The sequence below is a fragment of the Melospiza melodia genome, chromosome 2 (assembly GCF_035770615.1).
Source record: "Melospiza melodia melodia isolate bMelMel2 chromosome 2, bMelMel2.pri, whole genome shotgun sequence".
Lineage (NCBI taxonomy): Eukaryota > Metazoa > Chordata > Aves > Passeriformes > Passerellidae > Melospiza > Melospiza melodia.
This window is the reverse complement of record NC_086195.1, coordinates 69869668-69895836: the sequence shown is the minus strand read 5'-3', so window position 1 is coordinate 69895836 and position 26169 is coordinate 69869668. Positions and strand designations below refer to the sequence as shown.

Genomic DNA, 26169 nt, shown 5'->3' with positions numbered 1-26169 from the left:
CCTGCAAGGTCAGGGACAGAACTAAAGCAAGGAAATTCTTTGCCATTTACAATTACAGAAAGGCAGAGACAAAAACAATTGAACCAGTGGTGATTCTATACACCCTCATCCTTGGGGTCCAGTGCAGCCTACATCAAGAAGTTATGGCTCAGCTTTCCATGATCAGCATTAAAACACTGAACTTGGAGTTTATTTTGTTAAATATCGCTATAAAATACATCACCATTTATCAGAACAAAATGAAAGGTGTTCTGATTGTCCACACAATTTGAAAAATACTTGGAAATGTCTAGCACAGGTTTTGCAAGTTCGTGTAGTACCACAGTGAAGGGTCAGTGAAAATAAAAGAGAAAAGGTGTAGATGTTTGATTTAAAGTGTGGGTTTTTTCCTTAGGGCACAAATCTGTGGCTATGGACACATAAAGAAAGCAACAGTCCTTTGTAAATATCTAACTTCTATTCAGTGATCTATGAAATTCCTAGACAAAGACTCAAAGACCCAAACTTTGTAACAATGTCAATGATACATGCTGATATGATTAAAGGAAGGCAAAATAAATGGATGTTGGGGGAAGAAAAAAAGACCTTTTCTCCTTTTCCTATATTTCTTACCCTCTGACACATTGCACATACAAGCAAACCATTACTTTAATTTTTCAGAACATTTTTACCTCTCAGCCAAAGAAAAGACAGAAATTACTGTGCTTGATTTCCATAAAAATTAACTTCATACAGCTAATTTTTCAGAGATTATGTAGTTAATGGGAACTTCCATCTGAACAGAGAAGCTGTTTCTGACAATACTCTGCTTAGATTATTGCTCCAGCTAGGGATTTCTCTTGTAGCTGTACAGAAAAACAGTTATATCTATTTAGAGAGTAATCACTGGTTTTATCTATGAAATCTATGCTGTTCACTCATTCCTAAAAGAAACATGTTGATAATTGCTGTAGCCTGAGCAATAAAATGCAGTATTAAAAATTGAGTTACTGAAATCTGGCATTTCATCACAAACTCAAAAGGAACACTGATTGGGCAATAAAACTTAGGGGACAGTGTGTATTTAATGTACACAACATTTTTAGCAGCTTTGTACTTAGTATGAGTACAAAGATAAGGAGTGTGAATTAAATATTTTCTTTTTTTTTTTTACCACATTATTTTCATTTGATAATTATTTTAGCTTCAAAAAGATGTGAGGTCAGGTACCATAATGGACTACTTAATGGAATGTGCCACACCAGTAAATTACAAAAAGAAACCTTTGAATTTATATCTCCAATTGAAACAGTACTTAATTACTTGACTATTAACAATACACACGAAGTTAATTCAGAAGTATAGGGTAATTAAAAGAAAGCTTTATTGAATTTCCAGCTAAAGCTGACAATCACTCTTATTTATGTGCTACTGTCAGTACATGGATAAAAAGATTAGGATTTTTCAGCAGGGCAGGATTTTTCCTGGGACTGCTAACAAAGAAGAGAAAAGATATTCTAATAAAACATTAAGAATGGATTTTTTTAACACTAGTTGTAGACAAGGAACAATGATTGAATAATATTTCTTGGTGACATAATTATAATCAATGTGATCTAAACCCCATCTGTATAGGCTTCTACCAGTAAAGATATGAGAATATTCCAGAATGCTGGTGGGAGCAAATGAGTGGGCTAGATCTCAGCCAGAGGGCTCTCTTCAGCCCCACTCCTCACCTAGGGCATGACCATGGGAAGAACAGGTTGGGGAGCACTTCCATCTCCTCCTCTCCCCTTTATTGACACTGTACCCCTGTAAAGGGCAAGGCCATTTCTGCACACACAGCTGGGTGTGCTGAAAGTAGGTTCTAATTCAGCCTGGTCCTGCTGCAACAGCAGCAAGTATTATCCAAGATAATCACCTGCACTTTCTGCAGTGCTCAGTGGGGGCTTGGCTCAGTGGGGGCTTGGCTGTTTGCATGGCTGTAGCACAATGGATGTATGAAACTGTAAAAAAAAAAGCACCAACACAATCTGCTCCCAAAAAGTGAAAAAAAAAAAATCACAAAAGTGAAGCTTAAAATAATGGAAGGAGTAACTTTTTCTACTACAGTCTACATAAAATTTAGATGTGATACAATGCAGGGGCTACATTCCACTTGTAAGCAAGGTCTGACTTTGGGCACCCAAATAATCAACAGTGATTACAGAAAGGTTTAGAAGAGCAGAACAAGATGGGGTAATACTGCAGGGAGCAAAAGGAGAGTGGGTAGGAAAGAAAACTGAGGAAGAGAAAAATTTTCCATGTCAATCAATAATGATTTAATTTCATTGCTTAATCATACTTGCCTTCTTTAAAAGATTTCTTCTTAGAAGGAACAGGGAATGGAACAATGCCCCATTTAATTTTATTTAAATTACTTCTGCTAATTGCTAGGGCACATGGAAAGTATACTACACAAAACCTTTTGGGTAGGATTCACATGGCCGAATGACATCAGACGACTATGTTTATCATTTATACTACCTGTACGATAAATGAAAATTCATTAAGAGCTTTTAAAGTATGATTCATCTCAGCTCAACAAGACATCTGAAAGAGATGAGGTGAATCATGCTTTTGGTTTCTGAAAGGCTGGGGTCTGGATGTGGGAAGAGGTGAGTGGGAAGATCAGTGCTATGAAAGCTCACAATCTGAGTTCATTTAGACCGAAGGTTTCTGTTTGAACACTTCAGTAAGATTTGCTCAATCCTAGTGTGCATCTCTGATCACTCACTACACCAGGTTAGTGTTACATCAGATTCTTACTCTGTTTTAAAAGCATAGAATCATTCAAACAAGGGAACAAGGTATGTTTTCTAAATGGTATTTTTCATAAAGCAGCATATTTGATTGCAGAACCTTTTTGTTGTTGATTCCTTTGGTTATGAAAACATTTCTATCAGAACACAGATCAGGAGTTGATCACTTCCTCTTTGGCTGATGTGCAATCTGCTTCACAGAAACAGCTGATTTTGGAGAGAGTGCTCAAATTCCTCACAACAGGAATTAGATGGAGGATAAATTCAGAATGAAGTTGAGGAAGAAATGTTTTATGATGATGGTGGTGAGGCACTGGCACAGGCTGCTCTGAAAAGCTGTGGATGCCCCACCCCTGGAGATGTTCAAAGCCAGGTTGAATGGGGCTTTGAGAAACCTGATCTAATGCTAATGAGTAACAGGTTTGGAACTTAAAGATCCTTTCCAACTCAAACCATTCCATGTTTCTGTGGTTCAGTGAAGAAGAGACTACTTCAGGATGGAAAAAAGTGAGAACTGGATTTAATAGTGGTGCACGTCCAAGTCAAACAGCTTTGTTCAAAATCACTGAAGAGGATAGGCCCTTATAAGATTGGCTCAATGTGTAAACTAGGAAAGTTGAGTCAAACCTCATTTCCTTCCATTTCCACTGGACTTGTGTTTGTAAAATTCATCTGCCCTTGGGTTCCACAAATGCTGATCATTGATCCTATGAAAAACAATGTCTAATAATCCCATGAAATAGCAGACGTTTCTGGTATCAGAAAGAGGAAAAAGGACAGGGAAAAAAGCTATTCCACCAAAACTGGAAACTGCAGAAAAAACATGCTGCTATTAATAAGTTGAAGATATTTAGTAATATCTTTTCCTGGGATTACTAGCAAGAAATGTTAAAATATTTGGCTATTTACATCTATTTTGCATTATTTGCCTTACCAGATACATGTTTTAAACATATAACAATGTAAGTAAAACAAAATGTTCTATTTTTCTAGTGAAAGTAGGCTTGGACACTCCGCATATAGTTAGCTCAGCAAGTTGGACTAATAAAAATAAATAATAATAATACTTAAAAGTAATGAAACCTCTGTTAAAGACACAGTGGGTTAATTACACTGCAGGTATACCACTTTGCAGTAACCAGAGAGGGAGCCTAAAAGATGAACTCCAGCTATGTAATGTCAGCTTTCTAATGAGAAGTGAAGTTAAAGAAACTCAGTCAGAATGTCAAAAATGGATGTTGCATTTTGCTTACTATCCTACACAGAGAACCAAGCCTATTTTTAATCAGCAAACAGAGCGAGGATTTTAAAACAGAAATCCAACATGAGTTTCACAGCTCCCAATAAAGGGAATCCAAAGATAGCAGCATTTAAGACATAACTCTAAAATATAGTTAAGAAGTGCTTGATTTTCAGATAGTTAACCAGTGTGCTTTAGAGACATAAAACAGGTAATTCCTAATTCCTAGCACTACCACAGTACACCTTAACTCATAACTGACCTGTGAGCATAGACTTAGTGAAACCACAACAGGCATAGGACTTTCAACAGAAATATTACCATATCAACAAATGAAATATGAATGGGAATAGGAATCTAAATACTAGAAGAATGACCAATGGTTAGAGAAATCAGATGTACTGACAGTACAGAGCATGCAAGCAATAAAAATCAAAATGAGTAATTTCTGTCAAGCCTGGACAGAATGTCTGGACTCTGTAAGACCTTTGAACAGGTGTCTTGCCAGCAGAAGACCCTGTACCATGACAGTGGGATGTTGGCAGCAAGACTGCAGCATGTGACATCTGCCGTTCTCTTGCCTGTAAGCCTAACAGGGAAGGAGATTACATCAATAAAAAGATGTGTTTACTAAATGAAAAAAAATCAGCAGATGAGCAGCCACCTTGTGGCTTAGAGACTGAAGAAAGGAGCGTTCAATATAAAGGACCACCCATAATAACAGTAGACTCCTAGAGGGTATAAATAATTTATCCAAAAATCTGTCATTTCATGGTTGCCAATCAAGAAAATGCCAAGAGATGTGATAAGGGTTTGATGTCCCATGTTCTTTGTGTCACACACAAGTGAACCAGACCACCATAGCACATGCACCCTGGGGGATGTGAATGAAATACCTGAAAGGAAAATCATAAATGGTTAACTTATTTAGAGATTTCATGAATAAATGTCACTACCCCTCCCTACACTTTCTCTCACTGCTTTTTGCCACATTTATTTTCTGTAGATGTGAAAAAACTGATTTGCTCCAGAGCACTGTGCGCATTCAGATTTTAAGAAACTGTTTCATGCAGCAAAACAGAAAGCACCACCAGAAAGGACCCCCAACAAGCTGCCCCACCGAGGCCCTTCCCTGACACTGCAAGCCTGCCTGCTCCGTGGCATATGACACACCATCCATGCTCCTGCAAATAACTGGACATGGCAATGAGGAGCCCAAGCTGGGGCAGCTCCTGCCTTTCCAAGGGCCAGCCACTTCCAAAACACAGCTACGAAAGATGTTGCTTGTTAAAGTCGTCAAACCTGGAACAATAATGCCCAATCCAGGTTTCTAATTAATCAAATTCCGCTTTCAGGGAGGAAAGGAACATGGGTAATATAAAATGCTTTGACTGATATAATGATTGACTTGTTTTGACAGGTACCACTGTTATGTCCAGTTTATATGAGTAAACAAACTCTAAAAATATTAATTATAAACAAAGGAGTACTAGGGAATGTCTCCCCATGCCCTTTGCTCAAGCCTCCTGTTGCCAGTTTCAGCTTTCCTGGAGGACACATATAGCACATATTTACAATAACATCCCACAACTGTGGATAATTAATATGCTTGTTATAGCTGTGAGTTATGGCTATTGTTCATTATTGACAGAAGAGTCCTTTTTTATTTGGTGCATACAAAAATAAAATACATCACAAAATAAAAATTAAAGTTTGTGTCACAAGGATTATACAATGTTACAAAGAGGGACCAATCGTCCTCTACAGAGCTCTTTCTTTGTCATCCTATGAATCAGTTCTTAAGAAACTATTAATCCCAAGTATATGAAGTCACTTTATCTCATCCTCTTCATGTTGTAGCAGTAGAGTCAAATATCAATTTATTTGATTGAGTTCTTATAGCAATTCTTATGCCTGATGCATGTGACATCTTATGCCAGAAGAACTTATTGACTCCATTTTGCTCTGTGGATGAAAAAGTCAATCTAAAATACAGTATGATTCATAAAAAATTTACTAATATTCGTAACATATTTAAAAGCTGTCTAATTTTATTGTCATTGTTAATTCTTGTTTCAGACCCTGCTCCGAGATCACTTCAGAGAGCTCTTTTTGTAACTAACAATTGGATAATAGCCTAGACCACAGAGAAGGCCCAAGCCCCTGCACATCTAACACAGCATGTTGTTATCTGGTGTTTCTTTCTAATGGCCTTAGGTTAAAAACTTCAAGCATCTTCCTTATTGTTTTGACATTTTCTTTCAGAAATATCTAATGTTTGAGTTTATTTCCCAGTTGATGTCAGATAGAATAAAAATAATGTACAGTGCCACTAGGTAAGAAGAATATTGTCCAAAAGCACCTTACACAAAGTGAAAATTATTGTTCCCTTTACACTGTGTGGCATTATATATTTGTGCCTTCAGGTATTTACCCAACTGTTTTTACACATTTTCTTTGTTCCTGCCCACAGCCATTTTTATAGCTATCATTTTCATTAATCCCTACACTCTGGCACCCAGTGCCTCACCTCTCCATGCTACTGAGGCAATAGGGATGCCAGATTTCAGTACAGCCTCTGCTGAGGATCAAACTGAGCAGCACACACAGCACTCCCACCGAGTGTGGCCAGTGTGCTCACCAAGAGGCTATGGCTGGAGGGCAGCTGGGATAATACAGCAGGCAAGCAGAATGCTTTTCTTTTAAATGATCACTGATATTTTTATGTATGAAGACAGAGTTTAGTTGAGGTTTTAACAGAAATTAAACAGTAAAATTTTTCATCTAACTTACCTTTATCTGCATGATTTTTTAGCTCTGCGAATTCAAATTTTTAAAGTAAACTACAATAGTATAGTTAGTTTTAATTTTAACTATTCTTGATTTAATAAAAAGAACAAAGATCATTGGCATTTAAAACATTACAGTAACACAAACTTGCTGCACAGCCTAGTGCAAGGATGTGCAGAGGTGTGTCCTTGATTCTTGATAAAAACAGAGATATTGATCTCACTGAGATTAAAATGGCTTCAAGACACTGCTGCATATGTACATTCATACTATGACAAAGTCCTCTGAAGGACTGAAGGCTTGGAAAAGTGGCAGCCAGCTAAAACTCAGAGGCGAGACTGTGGTGGTAGCTGCTGTCTGGTGATGGAGGGATGGCAGGCTGATTTCCATACCTTTGATTGAGAATATCTAAGCAGGTTTCCAGCATACGTAATTTTTAAAATTTGGCTACCATGCTGCTAAACTACACTTCCTTACATCTGTTCCAGAACAGCTTCCTGCTGAGATGTCATGGAGAACCCCTTCCCACCATTTTGTGAGCTTGCTCTTCTGCTGGGGGCCGGGGAGTGCAAAGTATTCCATCTCCTCTTTGGACACAAGGTTCATCAATGTCATCTCAGACCCATAAAAGTCAGAAACAAAAGAGTCAAGAATATGGAAAAAAATCATCTGGATATTTCAGGGATTTTCTTGCTGAGTTACTCAGCTGTAGCCTCATAAGAAAATATAAAAGACTTCAACAATTTTCCAACTATGTTTTCATTATTAGGGCATCAAAATCAAACATTACAGCCAAATTTATTAGCTCAAAATATGAAAGAAAGAGGGAAATCTGCTCTCAGGAGACAGCGTTCCTTTCCTTGGGTTAAAAATAAACCTTTACACTTCCAGCCAGAAAGGAAATGATGGGAAATTGAGACTATGATGCAAATGTTAATAAAGCTCCAAGGCAGCGAGTGCATGTTTAAAAACAATCATGCTGTAGGTATAGTATATAGAGCATTGGTTTACATTACCATAATACTAAAGCTAATCTTTCTACAATCTTTCATAAAACCTTGAAAACATATCTTAAATTACACTGCTATTTGTAAAGAAGTTATCTAACAAGCAAATGAAAATAATCCCTTCTTTTCTATTGTTTTGCAGTTTGATGTTTTTCCATTATATTTTGCCTGCATGTATTTATCCCTAAAGATACATTCTCCAGGGATGTAGCAGAAAAGGAAGGATAAGTTAGGAAAATACAGATAGAGCCTCATTTGAACTTGTGTTTATTCTGTATTTTACATTTATTCAAATTAATTAGGAATAATATTCCTAGAAAGCATAGACAAGGAGAAATGGCCTAATTGCATAACAGTAATTCTTAAGAATACTTTACAATTTAACTTGAAAAGATCAGGGAATTTTCCTAATTATTGACAATAATCTGACTTTCAAAGCATTAATGAGGATTCTAGTTCACTGAAAATCACATTAAACTACACTGTCAAAATTTTACCAGTGTAAGTGCAAAAAAGAAAATTATTTCATTTTTGACATATACTGACACTCCAAGAATTATAGCAAGGGGTTTGATTCTTTTGGAAATAAACACATAATACACCAAGTCTAAACATTTCATGTTAAGACCAGTCAAATTAGGTTTTTTAAAAAGTGAAGATTAGTGTTTTGAAACAGAAAAACCCAAGATCTGCCACTTAGGAACAGGATTAGCTGCTTATATCTGAAGTTTTTACATGCCTTTTTTTTCTCACATTTCCATATGCCTCCAACTGAACTGAATGAATGGTCACTTCCTTTGCATGCCGGAAGCTTTTTCTATACTTTCGGTGCACCCACAAGGACAAATAATCCTCAGATCCAGAGGCACTAAAAACCGGAATTTTTGATCAGGGTAGACATCATGTGGCTGGCTGCCTGGTGACAGGATCATTTATATCTTGCAGGGAATAATGTTAAACACAGCATAAGTGACCTGTATGGCTGAATGCGACATGAAGGGACTGCTAAAGGCAACACATTTTTTTCTCATACTTCCTATTCTATATTACATTGCCATTTCTTCTTGGCAAGAGGTTTTTTGTTCTGGGTTTTTTAATCCTATCCTCACCCCTGCTCTTTCATTCCCTTGGGCAAAAATCAGCTGGGCTATACAAGACTACAGATGAAGAAGATCCTGGGAAAGCGTTCAATGCCAGGTTGGATGGGGCTTTCAGCAAGCTGGTCTGGTGGAAGGTGTCACTGGCCATGGCAAGTAGGAAAGAATGCAATGATTTTTAGGGTCCCTTCCAGCTCAAATCATTCCATGATTTTAAGCAGCCAGTTGTCCTAATAAGCAGCAAAAAAGCCAGGTGGAAGGTTGCACAGCGCATTTTTAAAATTGTCATATGCTGACCTAAAAACTCACTAATGCTGAAAGAGACAACTCTGATGTACTCTCTGCCTTCTTTCTTAGCCATGAAAATGTCATAGCAAATGGCAAATTGAAAATGGCATGAAAACCAAGCCAAATTAACCTGAATCACAGACTAGGTGCATATTGACCATCATCCACAAAGATTGCAAAGATTGCAGCAGTAGGAGCTGGCAGATGAGGATAGTGTTGGGTTCACACATCCCCTTTGCTAGCACCACACTTTTGTACCTGGCCCCTCATTATAGATCTGGGACTCCTGTGGAGAGCACTGCAAGGTCATCACTGCTGCCCTGCAAACTCAATTTGAAGGATGTGGGAAGAAGGAAAGATACAGGGATAGCAGCAAGTAACTAAAGAGAGTAGGACAGGAATGGCTCTTTATGCTAGTAATGCACCTGAAAAACAGCCAATAAAAATACACCTTTACAGCACAAGTCCTACTAGGAGGAAAAGGAAAAATAAAATTGCTCTCCTAAGCTTAAGAGAGAAAGAGAAGTTAACAATCAAAGGTTTGCAATGCTCTTGAGAGCTAAGACAGATCTATAGTGGAAGAAAACAGTGCAGTAATAATAATGCTAATTCAATATTTCTGCAATTTTTCATTCTTAAAGATACACTGGTATTATGAACCTCTTTTTCTGGCATGAGAATCAACTATGAAACCTTTAACCTACCCTTTCAAGAGAAGCGCAAGGCTTGAGAATGTTGCATTTAACCACCTTTGTGTCCATTGTGAGAACGTCTAATCTACAGTATAGTTAATGAATACAGCTTGAAGGAAGGGGGAAATCAAATTATCTCTACTGTCCCATTTTTTCCCCAAATTTTTAAGGCAATTAGCCTCATTGCCAAATGTGCCCTTATAGCCACATTTATTTTAGCTGCCTCTTCTGTTAAAAATGCCATTTTCCATTAATATGTAACCAATAATCAACCGGCTCTCTAAGGTTTTCATTCTGAAGACAAGTATCTGGAAATGGGATCAGCATGGCAGACATTGATCTCACTGGTGCAAAACCAAGAGAAGTCCCCTTTCCCTGACTGTCTCCTCTCTCTTCCACAGACAATTCAAAAAAGTCTTGGAGCTTTTTTTTCTCTTTTCACCTACTGTTCATGGTCCTAAAGTTCACTTGACCTTATTTAATTCCTGATGCTACATATATTTGGACACATAATGTTTGGGCAAAGGGAAAATGTAACAGGGCATGACTCCTGTGCAGCGCCAAGAGACAGGTAGTTACAGACACCTGGAGCAACTGCAATGAGAAGACTCCTATTGTTTTCACATTCTATATTAACTGGGGTTCAAATCCTGAAACATGGCTCACTTTCCATGCACAAAACACACCAGCTGTTTCAGGTGTAGGAACCAAACTCATGCTGACAGTCGATCACAGTTTGCCACATTAACAAATAGTACCTATGCCATTTTCTGCACAAATTACTGTAATTACTGACAGTAGAACAAGGTATTTAATCTCCTAATAATGCAAATGAAAATCATGTTCCTGTAGATGAGCACATCAAGATCTGCCTTAAAGTATTTTTTACTTTTTGATGAAACATTAATTTTTTAAGTCTTCGTGCTACGTAAATCTGTGCTTTTCCTGCCATTTTTTTTCTCTTATAGATTCAGTTTTGAAACCTACAGACTTGACACATGAGAAAATTATTCAAATTCAGGGAGAAATGCTATTTACTTTGTAAAACATTAGGTAATATATCTTTAAATGAGTATAGCTGGTTCTCTGCTAAGTTGAATGGCTCTTTGAGACAAATATTTAATAATTTGTTACCAAAAAAATGGAGATAGAAGGAGCAGTCTGTCAGTTTTGGATCTGTTTAAAAACCATACCTGTCAAGGACAGACTCATCAGCCTCGTTTATATCAGACTCCCTCCATCTGATGAGGGAAATCTAACATTTATCTTCTCACCCCTGTTGCAAAGCTGAGCAGAAATACTTTACTGAAAAGCTCTGTCAATTATGTTGAAGCTTGAAAATACAAAATGAAATCAAAGTTCATCTTGCAGCCTCTTATCTATTTGCAATCAACCTGTAAACAATCAATCTGTCATCCATTCAGTTACTTCCTTCTTAAAACCACAGAGCGAAATCAAGGCACAAATGTACATGTAATTTTGCTTTTTTATGCAAGGCAATTTATGGAGCCATGATATTAAAAGTTGAACAGGTATATAAATGATACAGAGGAGGAAAAGAGATGGGTGCTTATTGAACAGAAGTAATAAGGCAACGATACTCTGAAAATGGATTAATGAGTCACTGCACTTTGCTTTGATTTTCTTTGTCTGTCTGAAACTGCAGTTTGGTCCCCTAGTTCAGTTTGTTGATGATGCTGTCTTGCAGCATTCTAGGAAGCAAAGTGAAGCAAAAATGTTTTATTTGCCAGTGAGAAGTACCCTATACTCTCACAGAGTAAAATGAGTAAAATCAGACACTTGTGCCTTTCTAAGAAAGATGAGGACAGGACCTCTAGTGCCAGGCCAGGGGGTAACAGCTTTAAACTGGAAGAGGGTAGATTTGGACTAGACATTGAGAAGAAACTCTTTATTGTAAGGGTGGTGAGATGCAGCTTGCCCAGAGAAGCTGTGGATGGCCCACCTTGGATGATGCCCCATCAAGGATGGGGGTGTGTTCAATGGAGGTCTGAGAAAGCTGGTCTAGCTGAAGATGTCCTTGATCATTGCAAGAAGGCTGGGTGTAGATGACCTTTACAGCTCCCTTCCAACCAAAATATTCTTTAATCATCGTATGACTCTATGACTTCTCAGAAATTATGTCAAATATTTGCAAAGGGAACTGCATTCTAGCATAACTAACTAGCAAGATAATATGAACTCACAATTGAAACAAAATTACAGATTTTTTTTCATACTGGTCCTAGACCATTAAAGATTTTCTAAGAACATGTGCTTAGCAGAGTTGAAATGCAGAGTAACACTTAAAAAATATGGTTGTTCAAGCCTGAGAAAACACTACAGATTTTCTGTGAGTAAGAGTTTCCCTCTTAATGAGATCTAGCATAACACAAGACCCTGCTGTGAGTCCCTTGAGGGGTTCCAGCTAGGAGGAATATTAACGTGGCCTTTCTATCAGCTATTTCAACTAATAATAAACACTGAACTTTCCTGCAATGCCAGAGCCAGGGTCAGTCTCTGGGAACTATATGTGCAGCATTTCCAATAAAAAATGAAACCCTGGGGGAAAGAATGAATGTACTAATATCTTGATTTATTCACGGGCCATTTCTGGGCCCCATTCGGAAAATTTAGGCAGATATTTGGATCGAAAGATTCATACCAGTGAGACTCACCCGAAGTCTACAAGACTGATTTTAGGTGTTAAGAAACTCAGCTCTGATTGGAGCTGGACAAAACTGTTTATATGAAGTCAAGACATAGCATTAAAAGACTTGGCACAGTCCAAAACAAAGGAGTTTTTACCAGTCTCCAAATACTGAAACATGCTGTGAAAACACCCTTTGGTGAAGAACCAGCCACTCACAAGATCAAATTGTTCCTAAAGCATGATCCCATCTTGAGCAACAGAAAATTTGAAAAGACAGAGAAATGCAGATTAAGATACCAGATTATCTGTTCTAATATTCATTAATATTTTCTCATACACAGAAGTTTTTTCTAAAATGTTTTATCCTTCCTAAAGCAAAAAAATATGGAAAAGAAAAATATAAAATTACTGTTGAGGACAGGCAAAGGATGTGGTTTTTTGTCTGGAAGACACACTCTTCATTTCTGCAGATGGAGAACTTAAATAGCCCCATGACTACTCTTTGTCTTCAAAGTATAGTGAAATGAGAAAATTTTGTTATGAATCTTGGGACAGGAAGAAACTCAATGGATCATTATTTTTCTCAATCTGAGGTAGAAGCAACTACAGTTGCACTGTGTCTAACAAATGGCTGCCTAGCATACCCAGTATTTCCCATGCTACAGACCTGATGTTCTCCCTGGTAATCACAATCCTCACTTCTTCTACATCTAGTACAAATCTTGTTTATTATTTATCTATTAAATTTTGTTTCACACCCTCCCTAGGGAGCACAGAGAGCAAACTCACTCTTCAAAGATGTGCTGCAAGGCAGGATTGCTATCAGGTGCTGATAAACTGCCCCCCACCTCCCACTTAGTCTTTGGTATTTCAGATAAATGGCTTCAGATCACTCATTTATTCATTGTAGGACAGGCTTTCTAAATCTCTGATCATTTTTACAGCTTTCCCTGGAATCTCTCCAACTGGCATACACCCTTCTTGAAGTACAGAGCTCAAAGCTTTACCTGTGCAAGATGAAAGGAATGCTCCTATGTCTTTGTAAACCACACCTCGATTTATAAAACCAAATATATTATTTGAATGCTTCATCACAGCAGGATGTTTTAGAGACAAGATGTTACAGCTAACAAAGTTCTAGCTACTTTTCCACATTATTTTCCTACAGTTTTATGTTAGCACTATTTAGCAGATATGTGGTTATTTCTACTGAAAGCACCTTGCAGTTGACCCTGCTCAATTACATCTTTGCTTCCTCAGCCCACTTTCAGTGTTGAACCCTCCCAGCACATGGAGTCATCTGAGAAAAAAGAGGAAACGTTGCAGAAGAGAAGCATGGTCTCTTCTAGTTATCATTACTCTACACCCTTTTTCTAGATGCTTATAAAGAGATTTCCTACTTTTTCAAATATTCTTCTGAGATTCTAAAAATACACTGATGGCTTCACAGTCCCTCGGCTCCTCTTGTTTTCAGTTCATTAAGGATGCATTTTCTGCTTCATCTTTCCCGTTTTTCACTTTACCTTTTCCCCATAGGTGCTCAAGCCTGACCAATGTCACCACTCAAATTTCATCACATAAATTCTGCTGGTCTGCCATCGAGACCATCAGGACCTGTGAGTGTGTGAGTATGTAGCTTCTCTAAGTGCTGACAGACCTATTGCTTCTTCATTTGAGGCTGAGATCTTGTCCCTTTGTTGCTGATTTTGATCATGATAGCAACCTTGCAAGAGATGACCTTTCTGTGAAAACTGATGCTAGCAAAAAGGTAAGCACTTTTCACATCTTGTCTTGAAAGCACCTATGATCACAACATCTCTCTGTAACTGCCAAGTGCATCTCTAAAATTACAATCCTGAATTGCAGAGGGGATCTGATTTGCTATAGTAGTATTTAAAAGTGTAATTTAAAAATAACTTTCAGAAATTTGGGCTATAACATTTGATAATAATTTGAAATTATACACATCTGACCTACAGACTGGGGATGAGATTTACCCCTGGCCTACCATTTACGTTGAGTTTATTTTTCAATTACAGTATATAAAATGCAAATATGCCCACAATAAACAATTTTACTAAATTATTTGCTGTAATTTTGTTTCCTTATTTCAGTTCTCTCTGTTGGAGTGAATAATATGCCTTTGTATTAATTTCATAAGACAACCTACAAATTGCTTTGCATAAGACACACAACAAACAAAAACCAAAACACAGTTTTGAGAAAGAAAAGCCTATCGTGTTCTTATTTGCAAATACCACTTTCCAAAATAAACATGTCAAGCATATCTTGGGGCTATCATTCTTTTAGCTTATGCAATGTATCTTTTATCATATCCTAAAGAGTTTTTGTGTCATTATACCCTTTTTTACATGTCACAAAGCTCCAAGATCTTGCTTTGCAACTGTTTCTTCCTATCAAAAAATAATGATAGCACAGGTTTTTTTTTAAAGAATCCAAGAGCCACTTTATTATTTGTTCATATAAGCTATTACTCAAAATTCAGAAGCCAACATCCCAGTTAATGAACACCGAACTTTGTGCTCTTGGAATATTTTGGATATAATCCCTAGTGTTTATGGTTTCACAGAGATTTCCTCCACAGATATAATTTGCTTTTTCAAGCTTTCAGAATTGCATTTTTCTCCAAAATTAGCCACTAAAGATATAAGCATTAAGCTATCTCCTTGCCTTTGTTATTCAACAACAGCCAAAATCTGCACTGGAAGATTTTTTTCATCTATCAAGCACATCAAAAGCTTAATGTTGAGAAAAATGTATCAACTTGAAATTGGACCAAGTAGCAGAATTTCTGAATGGAAAAAATCTTAAGTGAGTTCCTGCAAGGTAAGAAGAACAAGTGACACTGTCATAAATCAATGGCTTTACTGCCAGCTCAAAAGAAGAATTGAAGAGCAGCTGCCTACGTGTCAGGGAGCACAAGGGCTTCACACAGCAAGGCTCTACTTTATTTCTGTAAGAATCTCACTGTGTCTGCAACAGAGGAACCTTCACTGCATATAAAATTCAGCTGCCCTTTGGTACACATCACTGATGTGAAACAGGCAGAAACAGAACATCTTTGCACTGGAGTCCCAGAGCCTAGACTTGGTCTCATATCTTAGGACAGCCCAATAGCAAAGAACGACCATCTGCACCAACAGGGTGTTCCATGGCAAACAGCAAAGGGTTTTCCACTCGAACTCCAGAAAATAGCTGTGATTTCTAGGAATTCTAACACCATGTTCAGAGACACAAAACAAACAAACAAAAAAAACCCCCAAACTGATGAAGGAAAAGCAGCTCTTCAAAGCTGTTGGACAAATGTTCTAAAATAATAAATGGCAAGTCAAAGATTAAATACTATTGAGAAATTTTTATTTGACTAATGTATCATTTATTTTTTTAATGAAGGATAATTGAAATTTCATCTAGAATTTGGAATACTGAAAGCAAAATTAGGATGACAGACCTGCAGAAACGACTAAGGTAGTACAGAAAGGACTAGAAAGAGCCAGATGAACAACTATTGCAGTTAATCACTTTGGTGTTTTTCTAAGACAGCTATTCCCTTCAGATGCTCAGAGATGCCTTAATGTAACTATTTCCTTTTTTTTCCCAACCAGTGCAAACAAAAGAATAATACTGACAATCTAAAATAATTTTAAAATAGGTTGTATTATGATATTTTATTTACCACATTACTTGAATCTCTAAAGCTGCAGCAGCTTTGTCTCTCAACTATGAGTAGAATCTGTAATGCCATTCTCAGAAGACTTAAGATACTGTCTGCCCATGCTTACAATTACAGGGCAAAAAAAGACAAGAAAAATGAAGAGAAAAAAGGAAGAGCTACAGCTCCTCATGCTACAAAAATTTAATTAAATACTATTTATTCTTTCAGAGGTGCTCTTCATGACAATGCAGTATTTTGCTGATGTGTGATATTTACCAGACAGCAGATGTCTTGAGAAAGATCTGGACATCTAAAAACTATCAAGAAGACAGACCTTGCTACACAGATAATTAACTTAACAATAAAGGATAAAAATACTGTTCTGTAGTTTCGTGTTTTTGAAAAAAATCTGCCTAATTTGCACATTAGGCTTTACATTCAGAAAAGGATGAAGGTCTCCAAAGAAGGAAACATAAGGATTTTCAGACTACTCAGGTGAAATAAAATACATTGTGTCAATAAACACATTCAACATAGCAGGCTAATCTCCATCTTCTGTGGCATGAGGATGTCAATCAGGTTTCAGCAACAGTTGTCATATAACTTTTGAAAAATTAATATTAAAGTGATGAAAGATCAAGCATAATAATCATTCTCTAAAATTTACCTGAAGAATTTAAAACAAGGATCAGATAGGTAGAGGAAAAAGGCCAAGAAAACTGCCACTCCCTAGGAAATCCTCACTACTCCATTAAAAAAAAAGGAAAAATGATGTTGACCTCCTGTCTACAGAAAGGTTTTTTCCATCCTCAGCCCAGCAGATTAGCAAATGATGCCACACTGTCCTTCCCTATCTTTTGATTTATTGTGCATCTGGAAATACTGATGAGACAATTAACACTCACTGCACTGTCTGCTGCACCTCCTGTCCTCCTGATGAAAACAGCAATGGCAAACCTAATGAAAGGGATCTTCTCTAGCTCCCCTTTTAACTCTTACACAGCACTCTAGAATGGGAAGGGAAATGATGAAACTATTTTCTGACTCAGAAATTTACAACCTAGAGGAAAAAAGGAGTACAAAGTCATGCTATAATGACAAAATTATGAGACTTACTGTATTACATTTAGTCAGGAGAAAACCTTGGAACTGAAAAAGAAGCTGGCCAAGATCCATGGGGAATTTTCCTTACACTTGGCATAGACAAAAAAAACCAAACCAAAACCAAAAAGGCACTTAGTCTTTGGGATTTTTAAAAATTGCAGAGAGTAAAAGGACACACTGTCAAGTAAAATCCCAAAGCACACACATCACAGTTTTTCATCCAAGCCCGAGACAAAAGATGTTCCAAGAAACTTTTCAGCAGCACACTGGAGATCATTATGTAACTGGGAAATCCATTTAGAAAGCAAGTTCCTTTGAAGCATTTCCACAAGGACGGGATAAATCAAGTGCAGAATTTTTAAATGGCCTGCTTTACTGTCACCCAGAAGGATGCCATATGAACAAAAGCTGGAGATGCATCCATCTCCGTCACTTATCCAACAGCTGTGCACAGAAATTAACAAAACCTGTCTCTAAAGGAAGCAATCAAAACAAAAAACCAAACAAAACAAAACAAAAACAAACCCAAGCCCTACATCTTCCTTCTCTCAAATTTTCAGAAAGAAGTTCACTGAGTTAAACCTGTGAAGGTGACAACGACAGTATCAGGGGAATCTATATGTCATGCTAACAGCTCTTGATTTGCAGCAAAAGCCTCAGAAATAACTTTGACCACAGCAAAAAGGCCAACATCTCATGACAGAATAATAAAAAAACAAGGTCACACTGGAACACCATACCCTTTGATGTCTCTACTCAGAGTCGATGAAATCATGGCAACTGGATAATAATACACAATTCTTACTTAATTCAGAAAGAAGAAGCACAGAAAATTCTGTCAATTGAAATGTCAACGATCTGCTTAGCTCCAAAGATGGTTGAATTTGGTCTGATGTGACACATTTTCATAGCACCATCTTCTGCCATTTAACTCAATTGTAATGAAAAAGATGGTAGACTTTTTTTTCTTTCTCCACTGAAAACAAAAAGCAACCAACCAAACCTTATTTTTCTTGAAACAAAATCTCCAGTTTGTTGGCATCCAAGCCTACCTGCACATCTGTCTTTCCCTGAGTTGCTGCTTTTTGCTCTATTGCAGCCACAGTTCATTAGGATGAAATGTGTTCTGCTGAAGCTGCCTCATCAGTAAGTATTGCTGAAGCAATTTAGTAATGATCTTAATGCACAGTGCTGAATTTTTATAGCCATCTCAATTGGCTATTAAAATACAGCACTGCACTTGAAAATTGCTACTGCACCACTTCAGAAATAGTTATCCTGATGGAGCTGCAAAAAAGCAATGTATCAGTGGAAATCTTTGTGAATGATTTCTAGAAAATTTTATTTAAAATCCACTATGAGATTAGATGTTCATTTTGCATATGAACACAGGATTCTTCAGAAATGCTTGGAGAGTTCTTAAGAGCTTAATGGTTTCAAGGGAAAAACAGATAAAATACATACATATAGTATTGCTGCACAGTCTTCCCAGACATATTGTTTACTTCTTTACTGCTAATGGAAAATGACAGTTAAATAGAAAAAAGGAAAATCATAGTCATCGTGAAAATATAAAAGATTTCAAGCAAGTAATATCCTACAGTTCACAGGAGAGCTCCAGTTTTAAGGGAGACGACCAGCCAGAAGGAGGGATTTTGAATTCCCTTTGAAAATATCCTTTTTGATTTGGAAAATATTTTCTTTAATGACTGACTACTAATCTCCAAAGATGGTTAAATTAAGTCTGATGTGAGGACAAGCTGATTCCACCACTTCCTGCCATTAGACTGCATTTTTAACAAAAAAAATAACAGATTTACCTTCTTTCTCCACTAGAGACAAAAAAGAAAAAGCCCGAGAAACTAGAACTGAAATGTCATTAGAATAATAACTATTACTTTGTGAAATTGTATACAAGGGCTACTTTTCCTCAGGAACGGAAGGAACCACTTCACAGAATCAATGTGCGATTTTTAAAGAAAAGCTTCATAGATGGTAACTTACACAAATGAGATGGCATGTCTTTACTGACCAAAGTCAGATAATACATTTGGTATTTTACTTTTACCCTAAAAAAGAATATGATAATAGCAGCTGCATGCATTTATCATCACTTAAATTAAAGAAAGATCAAGATCCTCAGTCTGGGAAATATAAAGGTGCAGATAAAAGCTACCACTTTTACCACATCAGGCACTGGCAACACAAATGTTTCAAAACATGGCTGGAAAACAGCAGAGGCTTTTATAGCACTTTTATCATGGTGCTTTCGAATTTCATGATTTTCAAGAGAATGCAATTTTCATGTGATAAACTATTAGATACTCACATATTCTTACACTAGACAATCCTAGCCTGCAGGGAAGCCATGCTTTTAGTGATGTTAACTTATAAATGATAGTTTGAGCCACTATCTTAAAGCTGGAAAAATATGTATTAGTGTTTGATGGAGCACTTTCTGCTAATTGGAGGAAATACGAGTTCCTTCAAGCAATGACATTTCACAATAAAGGGTATTTTAGTTTCAACTGTGTTAGTTTTCTATTTATACTTGAAATAAGTGATACTTCAGGTTACAATAATATGAAGTGAAGCATTTAAATTAGAGTTGAGAACCAAGATAGTTTGTTAAACCCACACTTGACAAAGTTTGCTTGCTTCCTCATTTTTATATGATTCTATCTTTTAAGTTGCTCCATTTTTCTCTGTTTTAGATAAGGATTCACAGAGCACAAAAGGAAGAGAACATTGAAAACCAGAAGTAAATTCACAGCTGATAGGATCATAAGAATGAAATTCTTCAAAGACCATAAGACAAGGTTCTGTTCAAAATGTTCAAAAATGATTTTGTTGAAAAACACTTTGGACCTTACAAAACATAATTTTTTAATTAAGAAAATATCTGACTAACTTGTCATAAAATCTCCTATTCCCACATGCTAAAGTTTGCTATGGCATATTTAGTGTCTCTTAAATTAGAGAAAATAGATCATTTAAGTAGTAGAAGTGATAGCTGCAATAAAAAAAAGAATAAAAAAAAATATGTACCATCATCAGTCTGAAGCAAGCACTTGCAATCAGTTATCAAACAGTAAGATCTGAAAGCTCTCACTATTCTCTGAAATTGGGAAATAAATAATTGGGGCTCTTTGTTTGCAAAAAGCCCTTTCTTTCATTTTAAGTGCTGCAGCTATTACCTGAGATAAAAAGGTAACTTTTGAATTTGCTTTGCTAGGTAAAAGTTGTAAGTTTTCTCCATTCCTTACTGAAAGCAGCACTTTTTTTAAAAAATGAACCCTCTATTCTGATATTCTGAATGGAACACTTTTTTTTAAGCAGACATTTTGAAACACACATCATTGAAGTGTACTTTTGTGACTATTTCAGTTGTCACTGCAAGCTGGGTTACTATCCATGCAACAGAACACACAAGACATTTCCAATAAAGCCATCAATTCAAATTAAAATACATCTATTCTCATGAAAAAAGTAGCATGAACCTCTAGGAAACTACAGACAGTAATAGACTAGAGGACATTTCAGTAACAAGCCAAGATAAATCTACAGTGAAATCATACCGTATATTGATGGTGAAAATTTTCTGCATCTTCCAAAGAAAATCTCGTAACTTACCAGTGAGTTAAAAAATACACAAATTAGACCATACTGATTCTTTTCCTAGTATAGTAAGAAAGCTTCATTACCATCCATTGACTTTAGTCAGTGACATCAAGAATAAACCAAATAGTTACAGGAAAAGAAAATCTACCATGTGCCACAGAGTCGCTTCAGTTCAGCACAGAACACAACGAAATGGGAAGTCTGGAACTGGTTATGCCCAATGACGTAGTCTAACATTTAGACAGATACACATAACTCTCAAAATAAATGCACATTCTGCCCTTTATATTAATCCTATCTTATTTTTGCATATTTTATTAGATGTCTGATTTAGGAGCTTAGTCTTTGCTGATTAAGAAATTTAAGATAAGAAGAACAGCCATCCAGAGGGAGATACAAAATGGGGCTGAACAGTACTTAAGAGATGCATTAATTTTTAATCTGAAGCCCCAAAATATAATCACACTCCAAATGGATTATAAGAAAAGTTTTGATATGGCTCTAATTCTAAGAGCAGAAAGAGCAAAGAATGAAATGTCCCTAAACATGATTTAGTGCCCAAAGCTGTGTGAGGTGGACCTCATAGGAATGTGTCACTGGCTGAATTCATCAGGAATGAGCAAAAAGTATGCTTTTAGAAACCAAAAAGTGAGACAGCTGCTGGTGTGTCCAGAGCCTTTAATCTAAAACGTCATGAACAGAAGGGCAGCTCCAGTCATCGCGGCAACATCCTGACACAGCTCAAACACTGTAATGATAATAGGCACTATTATCATCAAGGGTGTGGGAAAGTAATCCTGTTTCTCTATGACTTTATACCCAAGCCACGAGAAAATCCAGATAGCAAAATTAGCTGTCCTTTATGTTGTTCCTTTTTTTTTGGGTGTTATTCAGTCTGACAATTTTCCTCTGAAGTTTCCTGGTACTCAGCTGTTCTGCTTCACATACCCTGAACTTCATTTCTGCAGTTCTGATGTCTTTTAAGACACCACATTTCCTACAGAAGTGAGGTCAAAAGTTTATTATCTAATCTGACAGTGCTGTAGTTCCAAGAATCCTTATTTTCTGCCCTTTTTTCCCCCCCGTTCAGGTACATTATATCAGAGCTTAAATTACCAGCTAGGTACGCAAGTAGGCAGGTAATATTTTACATGACCTCTGTGTTTACCCAAGTTTCTCACTGCCAGAAATTTTCTACATGGTAGAAATACATTTAAAAATGTATTTCTTCTAATGGTAGAAGATCATTTATAAAATGAAATTAAAATGAATCAAGTTTAATTTCTACTACTTGTACATCAGCAAAGTAATTGTGCATCATCACACTACTCAATGCTTCTGGATTTAGTAAAAGTATATTTGGAGTGTGATAGGACGGCATGAAAATCTTGAGGTCTATGAAACTACTTTGGTTTAAAATTCTTCTAATGCAATGAAATGGGAGAGAGCACTGGAACCCCTGAACAGTGACTGAAGTTCACAATCCACTGCCCGTACACAGACCTTTGCAGGGTCTTTCAGGCAGCTAATGCACAAATTATATTACAAAGCAGACAGCATCATTAAACTGCTTTGTTTTGAATGCCTGCATTTTGCTCTCCAGGAGCAAACACTGCAGTGAGTGCAATCCATTCTCATTACTGCTAGTCTTGTTTCAATACAGACAAAGAAAAGCATATTACTTAATGACAGGATTTTCAGTGGTGTCTAAATCCCAGTGATTTAAATAAGAAAGCTGCAAGTATCTTTCCTCTGTTACAGCTGTCAGCCACAGTAGAGATGCTGGCTGCTAAAATCTGCAGTGCCCGGGGAACGACTGAAACAAAACGTCCACTGTTGGCCACTCAGTCCTTTGCAAAATCATACCGTGAATTTTATGCCTGCCTGAAGAGACATGCAAGAGGCATACAAAAGAAATCTCCAAAGCACATGAAAGAGAGTTAGCAATTACCTTCAAGACACAGACTGTGGCTGTCTGCCAGTATTTGCAATCAGGTGTGTCAAAGTGATGATCAGCTTTAAATGCCTGCACAGCTGAAGCTCTCTCTGAACCCTTGATTTTCCTATTACACAACTCATTGTGTCTTTGTTTACAGCTTCTGCTCCCAAAAATAAAACTAAAGGCTTAGCACACATGACACTAGCAGAGCCTTTTTGTGAAACAACAGGAACAACTGCATGGGGGTCTGCATTTAGAAGGGACCTCCTGGCAGCACAAGAGCATGCCCTTCCCCCTGTTACACACTCAAAGCCATCTCCAGACAAGGCTTATTTAATATATGATGTTTAAAACACCGTCACCAAATTAATCAATGTCTTCTATATGGTAGTTGCTAGCAACAAAAATAAATGCCCATTAAAAAAACCCAACTAACCTCTATGGACTAAACTTGTAAAACCCCTCATCCTGAATATCTCAGATGAAATTAAAAGGACCTCTATATATAAAGCCTTGCAAATTTCCTTCTTTACCAACTTCAAGGGCTGAAAGATATAATCTAATACACACAGGCAAGTTAGGGATCTCTGAGTTTGCCTGGCATTAGGGTTGCCAAGACTTGTTTTCATGTGGTGAATTCTCAGGGCAGTAAGGAATGAACTCAGTAAATGCTGGGTTATATACTGACAGAGACAGTCAGGAAAATAATTGAAAAGATAATTGCTATTCCAATTTTGGTATGCAACAACCTTCTTGTCTAAAAAATAGATTTACTTTCTTTACTGATTTTGTGAGTAGGAAAGAAGGAATGGTGTGGAAGCTACCATGCTAGTTTTCAGATCCTGCTCTGGACACCAAAACATCCCAATTTCACTCTGAGAAGTAAGAAACACTGTTTATATAAATACTAAGTGGTTCTTATGTTGCATAGTAATGGTGTGAAAGACCAGTTCACAGATAAATCACCTGAAATATGAGGAGATAAGCATCACAGGAGTGACTACAGGCAAGAGTCACGGGTTTTATTCTCAACTTCTGCTAAGAGTTTGATGCCTTGCAATAGATAATTTCTTCATGGAAGATTTGAAAAAAATCAAAGGAAATATGCTCTAGATATTAAAAATAGTATTGGTAAGGCTTTTAGTCACAACTATAAATTATTTATTTTCTTCATTTTCCTTTCTTATTTCTAGAATACAGAAAGCCTAATAGAGCAGGCTTCCTTACTGCCTGAATTATGAAGGTAAAACCCCTGGCTTTTGCAGAAAACTAGTCCATAAACCTGTTTTTTATCGAAGTTTCCAGCTAACTTGTTCCTATGAAAGTGAAAATATAAAAAAACATATTCAACTTAACAATAAAATTTATTATTTATATAATTATCTGTAGTAAACTTCATATAAGAATATAGATGCAAAATCATATTTGCAGCAGTAAGAAGCAAAAGTTTTTTAGCTTGCCCTAAAAGGTATCCATTTTTTGGTATCCATTCTGTTTTATGAAAATAACTGCAAAAAGAAATAGTTTCAGGCGTACACTCAAAACAAACACAATGCAAACCCATTATTAGATAATGATTGCCTCTCTTGTCCATTTTCACGATGTAGCAAAAATTTGGTCATGGTGAATAATTTTTACTGCTTCATCACAACCAGAAAGGACAAGTTAATTTTAGTTTCTTTAGCCTTAGGTCTCTCAAAATGACTATCACATCAGACACTTACTTTAACTCCAAATCTTTAAAAACACTGCCTGCATTTCTACTCTGAATTCACATGCATACAAAATGCCATTAGAAATGCTTTTCTGTTAGAAAAACAATCCAGCATCATAACTGACCACAAGAATCCAGACTTTCAGGGATTTACCATTAGATGCCTGTTTAAATATATCTTACTCTTCTCTAAGAGCAGAGCATAATGAATACACTGCAGTGTCAGAGAGTGCACTGTTTTCAGTGTTGCACTATCTTTATTGAGTATTAGAGGTCAAGCTCAACAATATGTCTCAATATAATTCATATACTCCACTACTACTATTAAAAAACCCTATGGAGAAGGAAATTATAATATTCACATGAGAGAACATGTAAGGGAGAACACTGAAAAAGCTGTAGATTATTTACTATAGATAAAATAGGGTGAGCAATCTCATGTGCACTGCATATATTAAGATACATGCAAATGTCTTCATTTCATAATACGTATATATATATTTATCAAAGACCTGCTTATGAAATAGCTATTATGGATCAAAATAATTAACTGCTGTTCATTCTATTCACATGTACCATGAAAATATGCATTTTCTTTGTCCAGAAATCAGCTATGAAGAAAAATGCTTCTTGAAAGGAATTTGGCTTTTTGTTCTGTAACCAGAAGGTTCTGCTGGAAGCAATAAAGCTCATTTAGACTAGTGAAAGTTTTGTGCTACATTTCCACATAATTTTGTTAAAGAATAAAATAAAATTCTTCTACGCATCTGGCTAAGTTGATATTCTTCATGTTCCAAAGATAACTAGAAAAAAACATAATGAAAGTAGAGAGGGCAAACTGGATAATCAAAAAACCTTCTGAAAAGATGAAGAATTCAGAAACTCCACATTCAAAAGCACCTTAAATCAAAGGTCTGAGTAAAGGAACTTTAAAGGTAGTATATGTGCTGCCACATAGTATCTCCATGTATCCTTAGAAGGTAATGAGAGAATAAACATCGAATGAAGAAAACCACAACTCCTTGAACTCCTTTATATTTCAGGAAGAGATTAACCATGAATTCAAGTTCTACCTGCCTAAATGAACTACATTTCAGTATTTGACATGTTAACCAGTTAGCAAATCAACAAGGCCAGATGCCATTTAAGCTACAAGAGAGGCTAAACACCAAGTTTAAAATGGACGCCTTTATAGTTTTCTTATCTACCTTTCGGTCCTTTGAACAACTTGATCTCTACGACGGTCTCCAGTATAGGTCTCCTTCGCCGGACGTACAATCGCACTATGGAGCCGGCCTCCTTCAGGGCCTCCACGGCCTTGCTGTGTGACACTTCCGACACGTCAACCTCGTTCACTCGCAAGATGCAATCGTTGACCCTACAAGAAAAACAAAGAACCAGAGGCACTGAATGCTTCAGCTGTTACTTTGAGCCAAAGTTTTGTCAGCAGTGCTGTAAAATTAAGATGACTTCACTGGGAATACCTGAATCACAGAATATGATGAGCTGGAAGGGACCCGCAGGAAAGACATTTTGTGCTGTTCTTGTGAGCCAGGGAAGACTTCCTAAAG

The 26169-nt window shown here is 36.8% G+C and overlaps 1 protein-coding gene across 22 annotated transcripts in view; it reads right to left on the bottom strand.

Annotated features, from left to right (window-relative positions):
- The window catches only part of DLG2 (discs large MAGUK scaffold protein 2), a 984895-nt gene that overhangs the window by 277123 nt on the left and 681603 nt on the right, over positions 1-26169 (bottom strand). For all 22 annotated transcript variants that reach the window (XM_063148780.1, XM_063148803.1, XM_063148779.1 and 19 more), the window contains one exon: positions 25807-25976. In XM_063148780.1, the coding sequence (XP_063004850.1) occupies positions 25807-25976 (170 nt within the window). The remainder of the gene's footprint in view (positions 1-25806; positions 25977-26169) is intronic.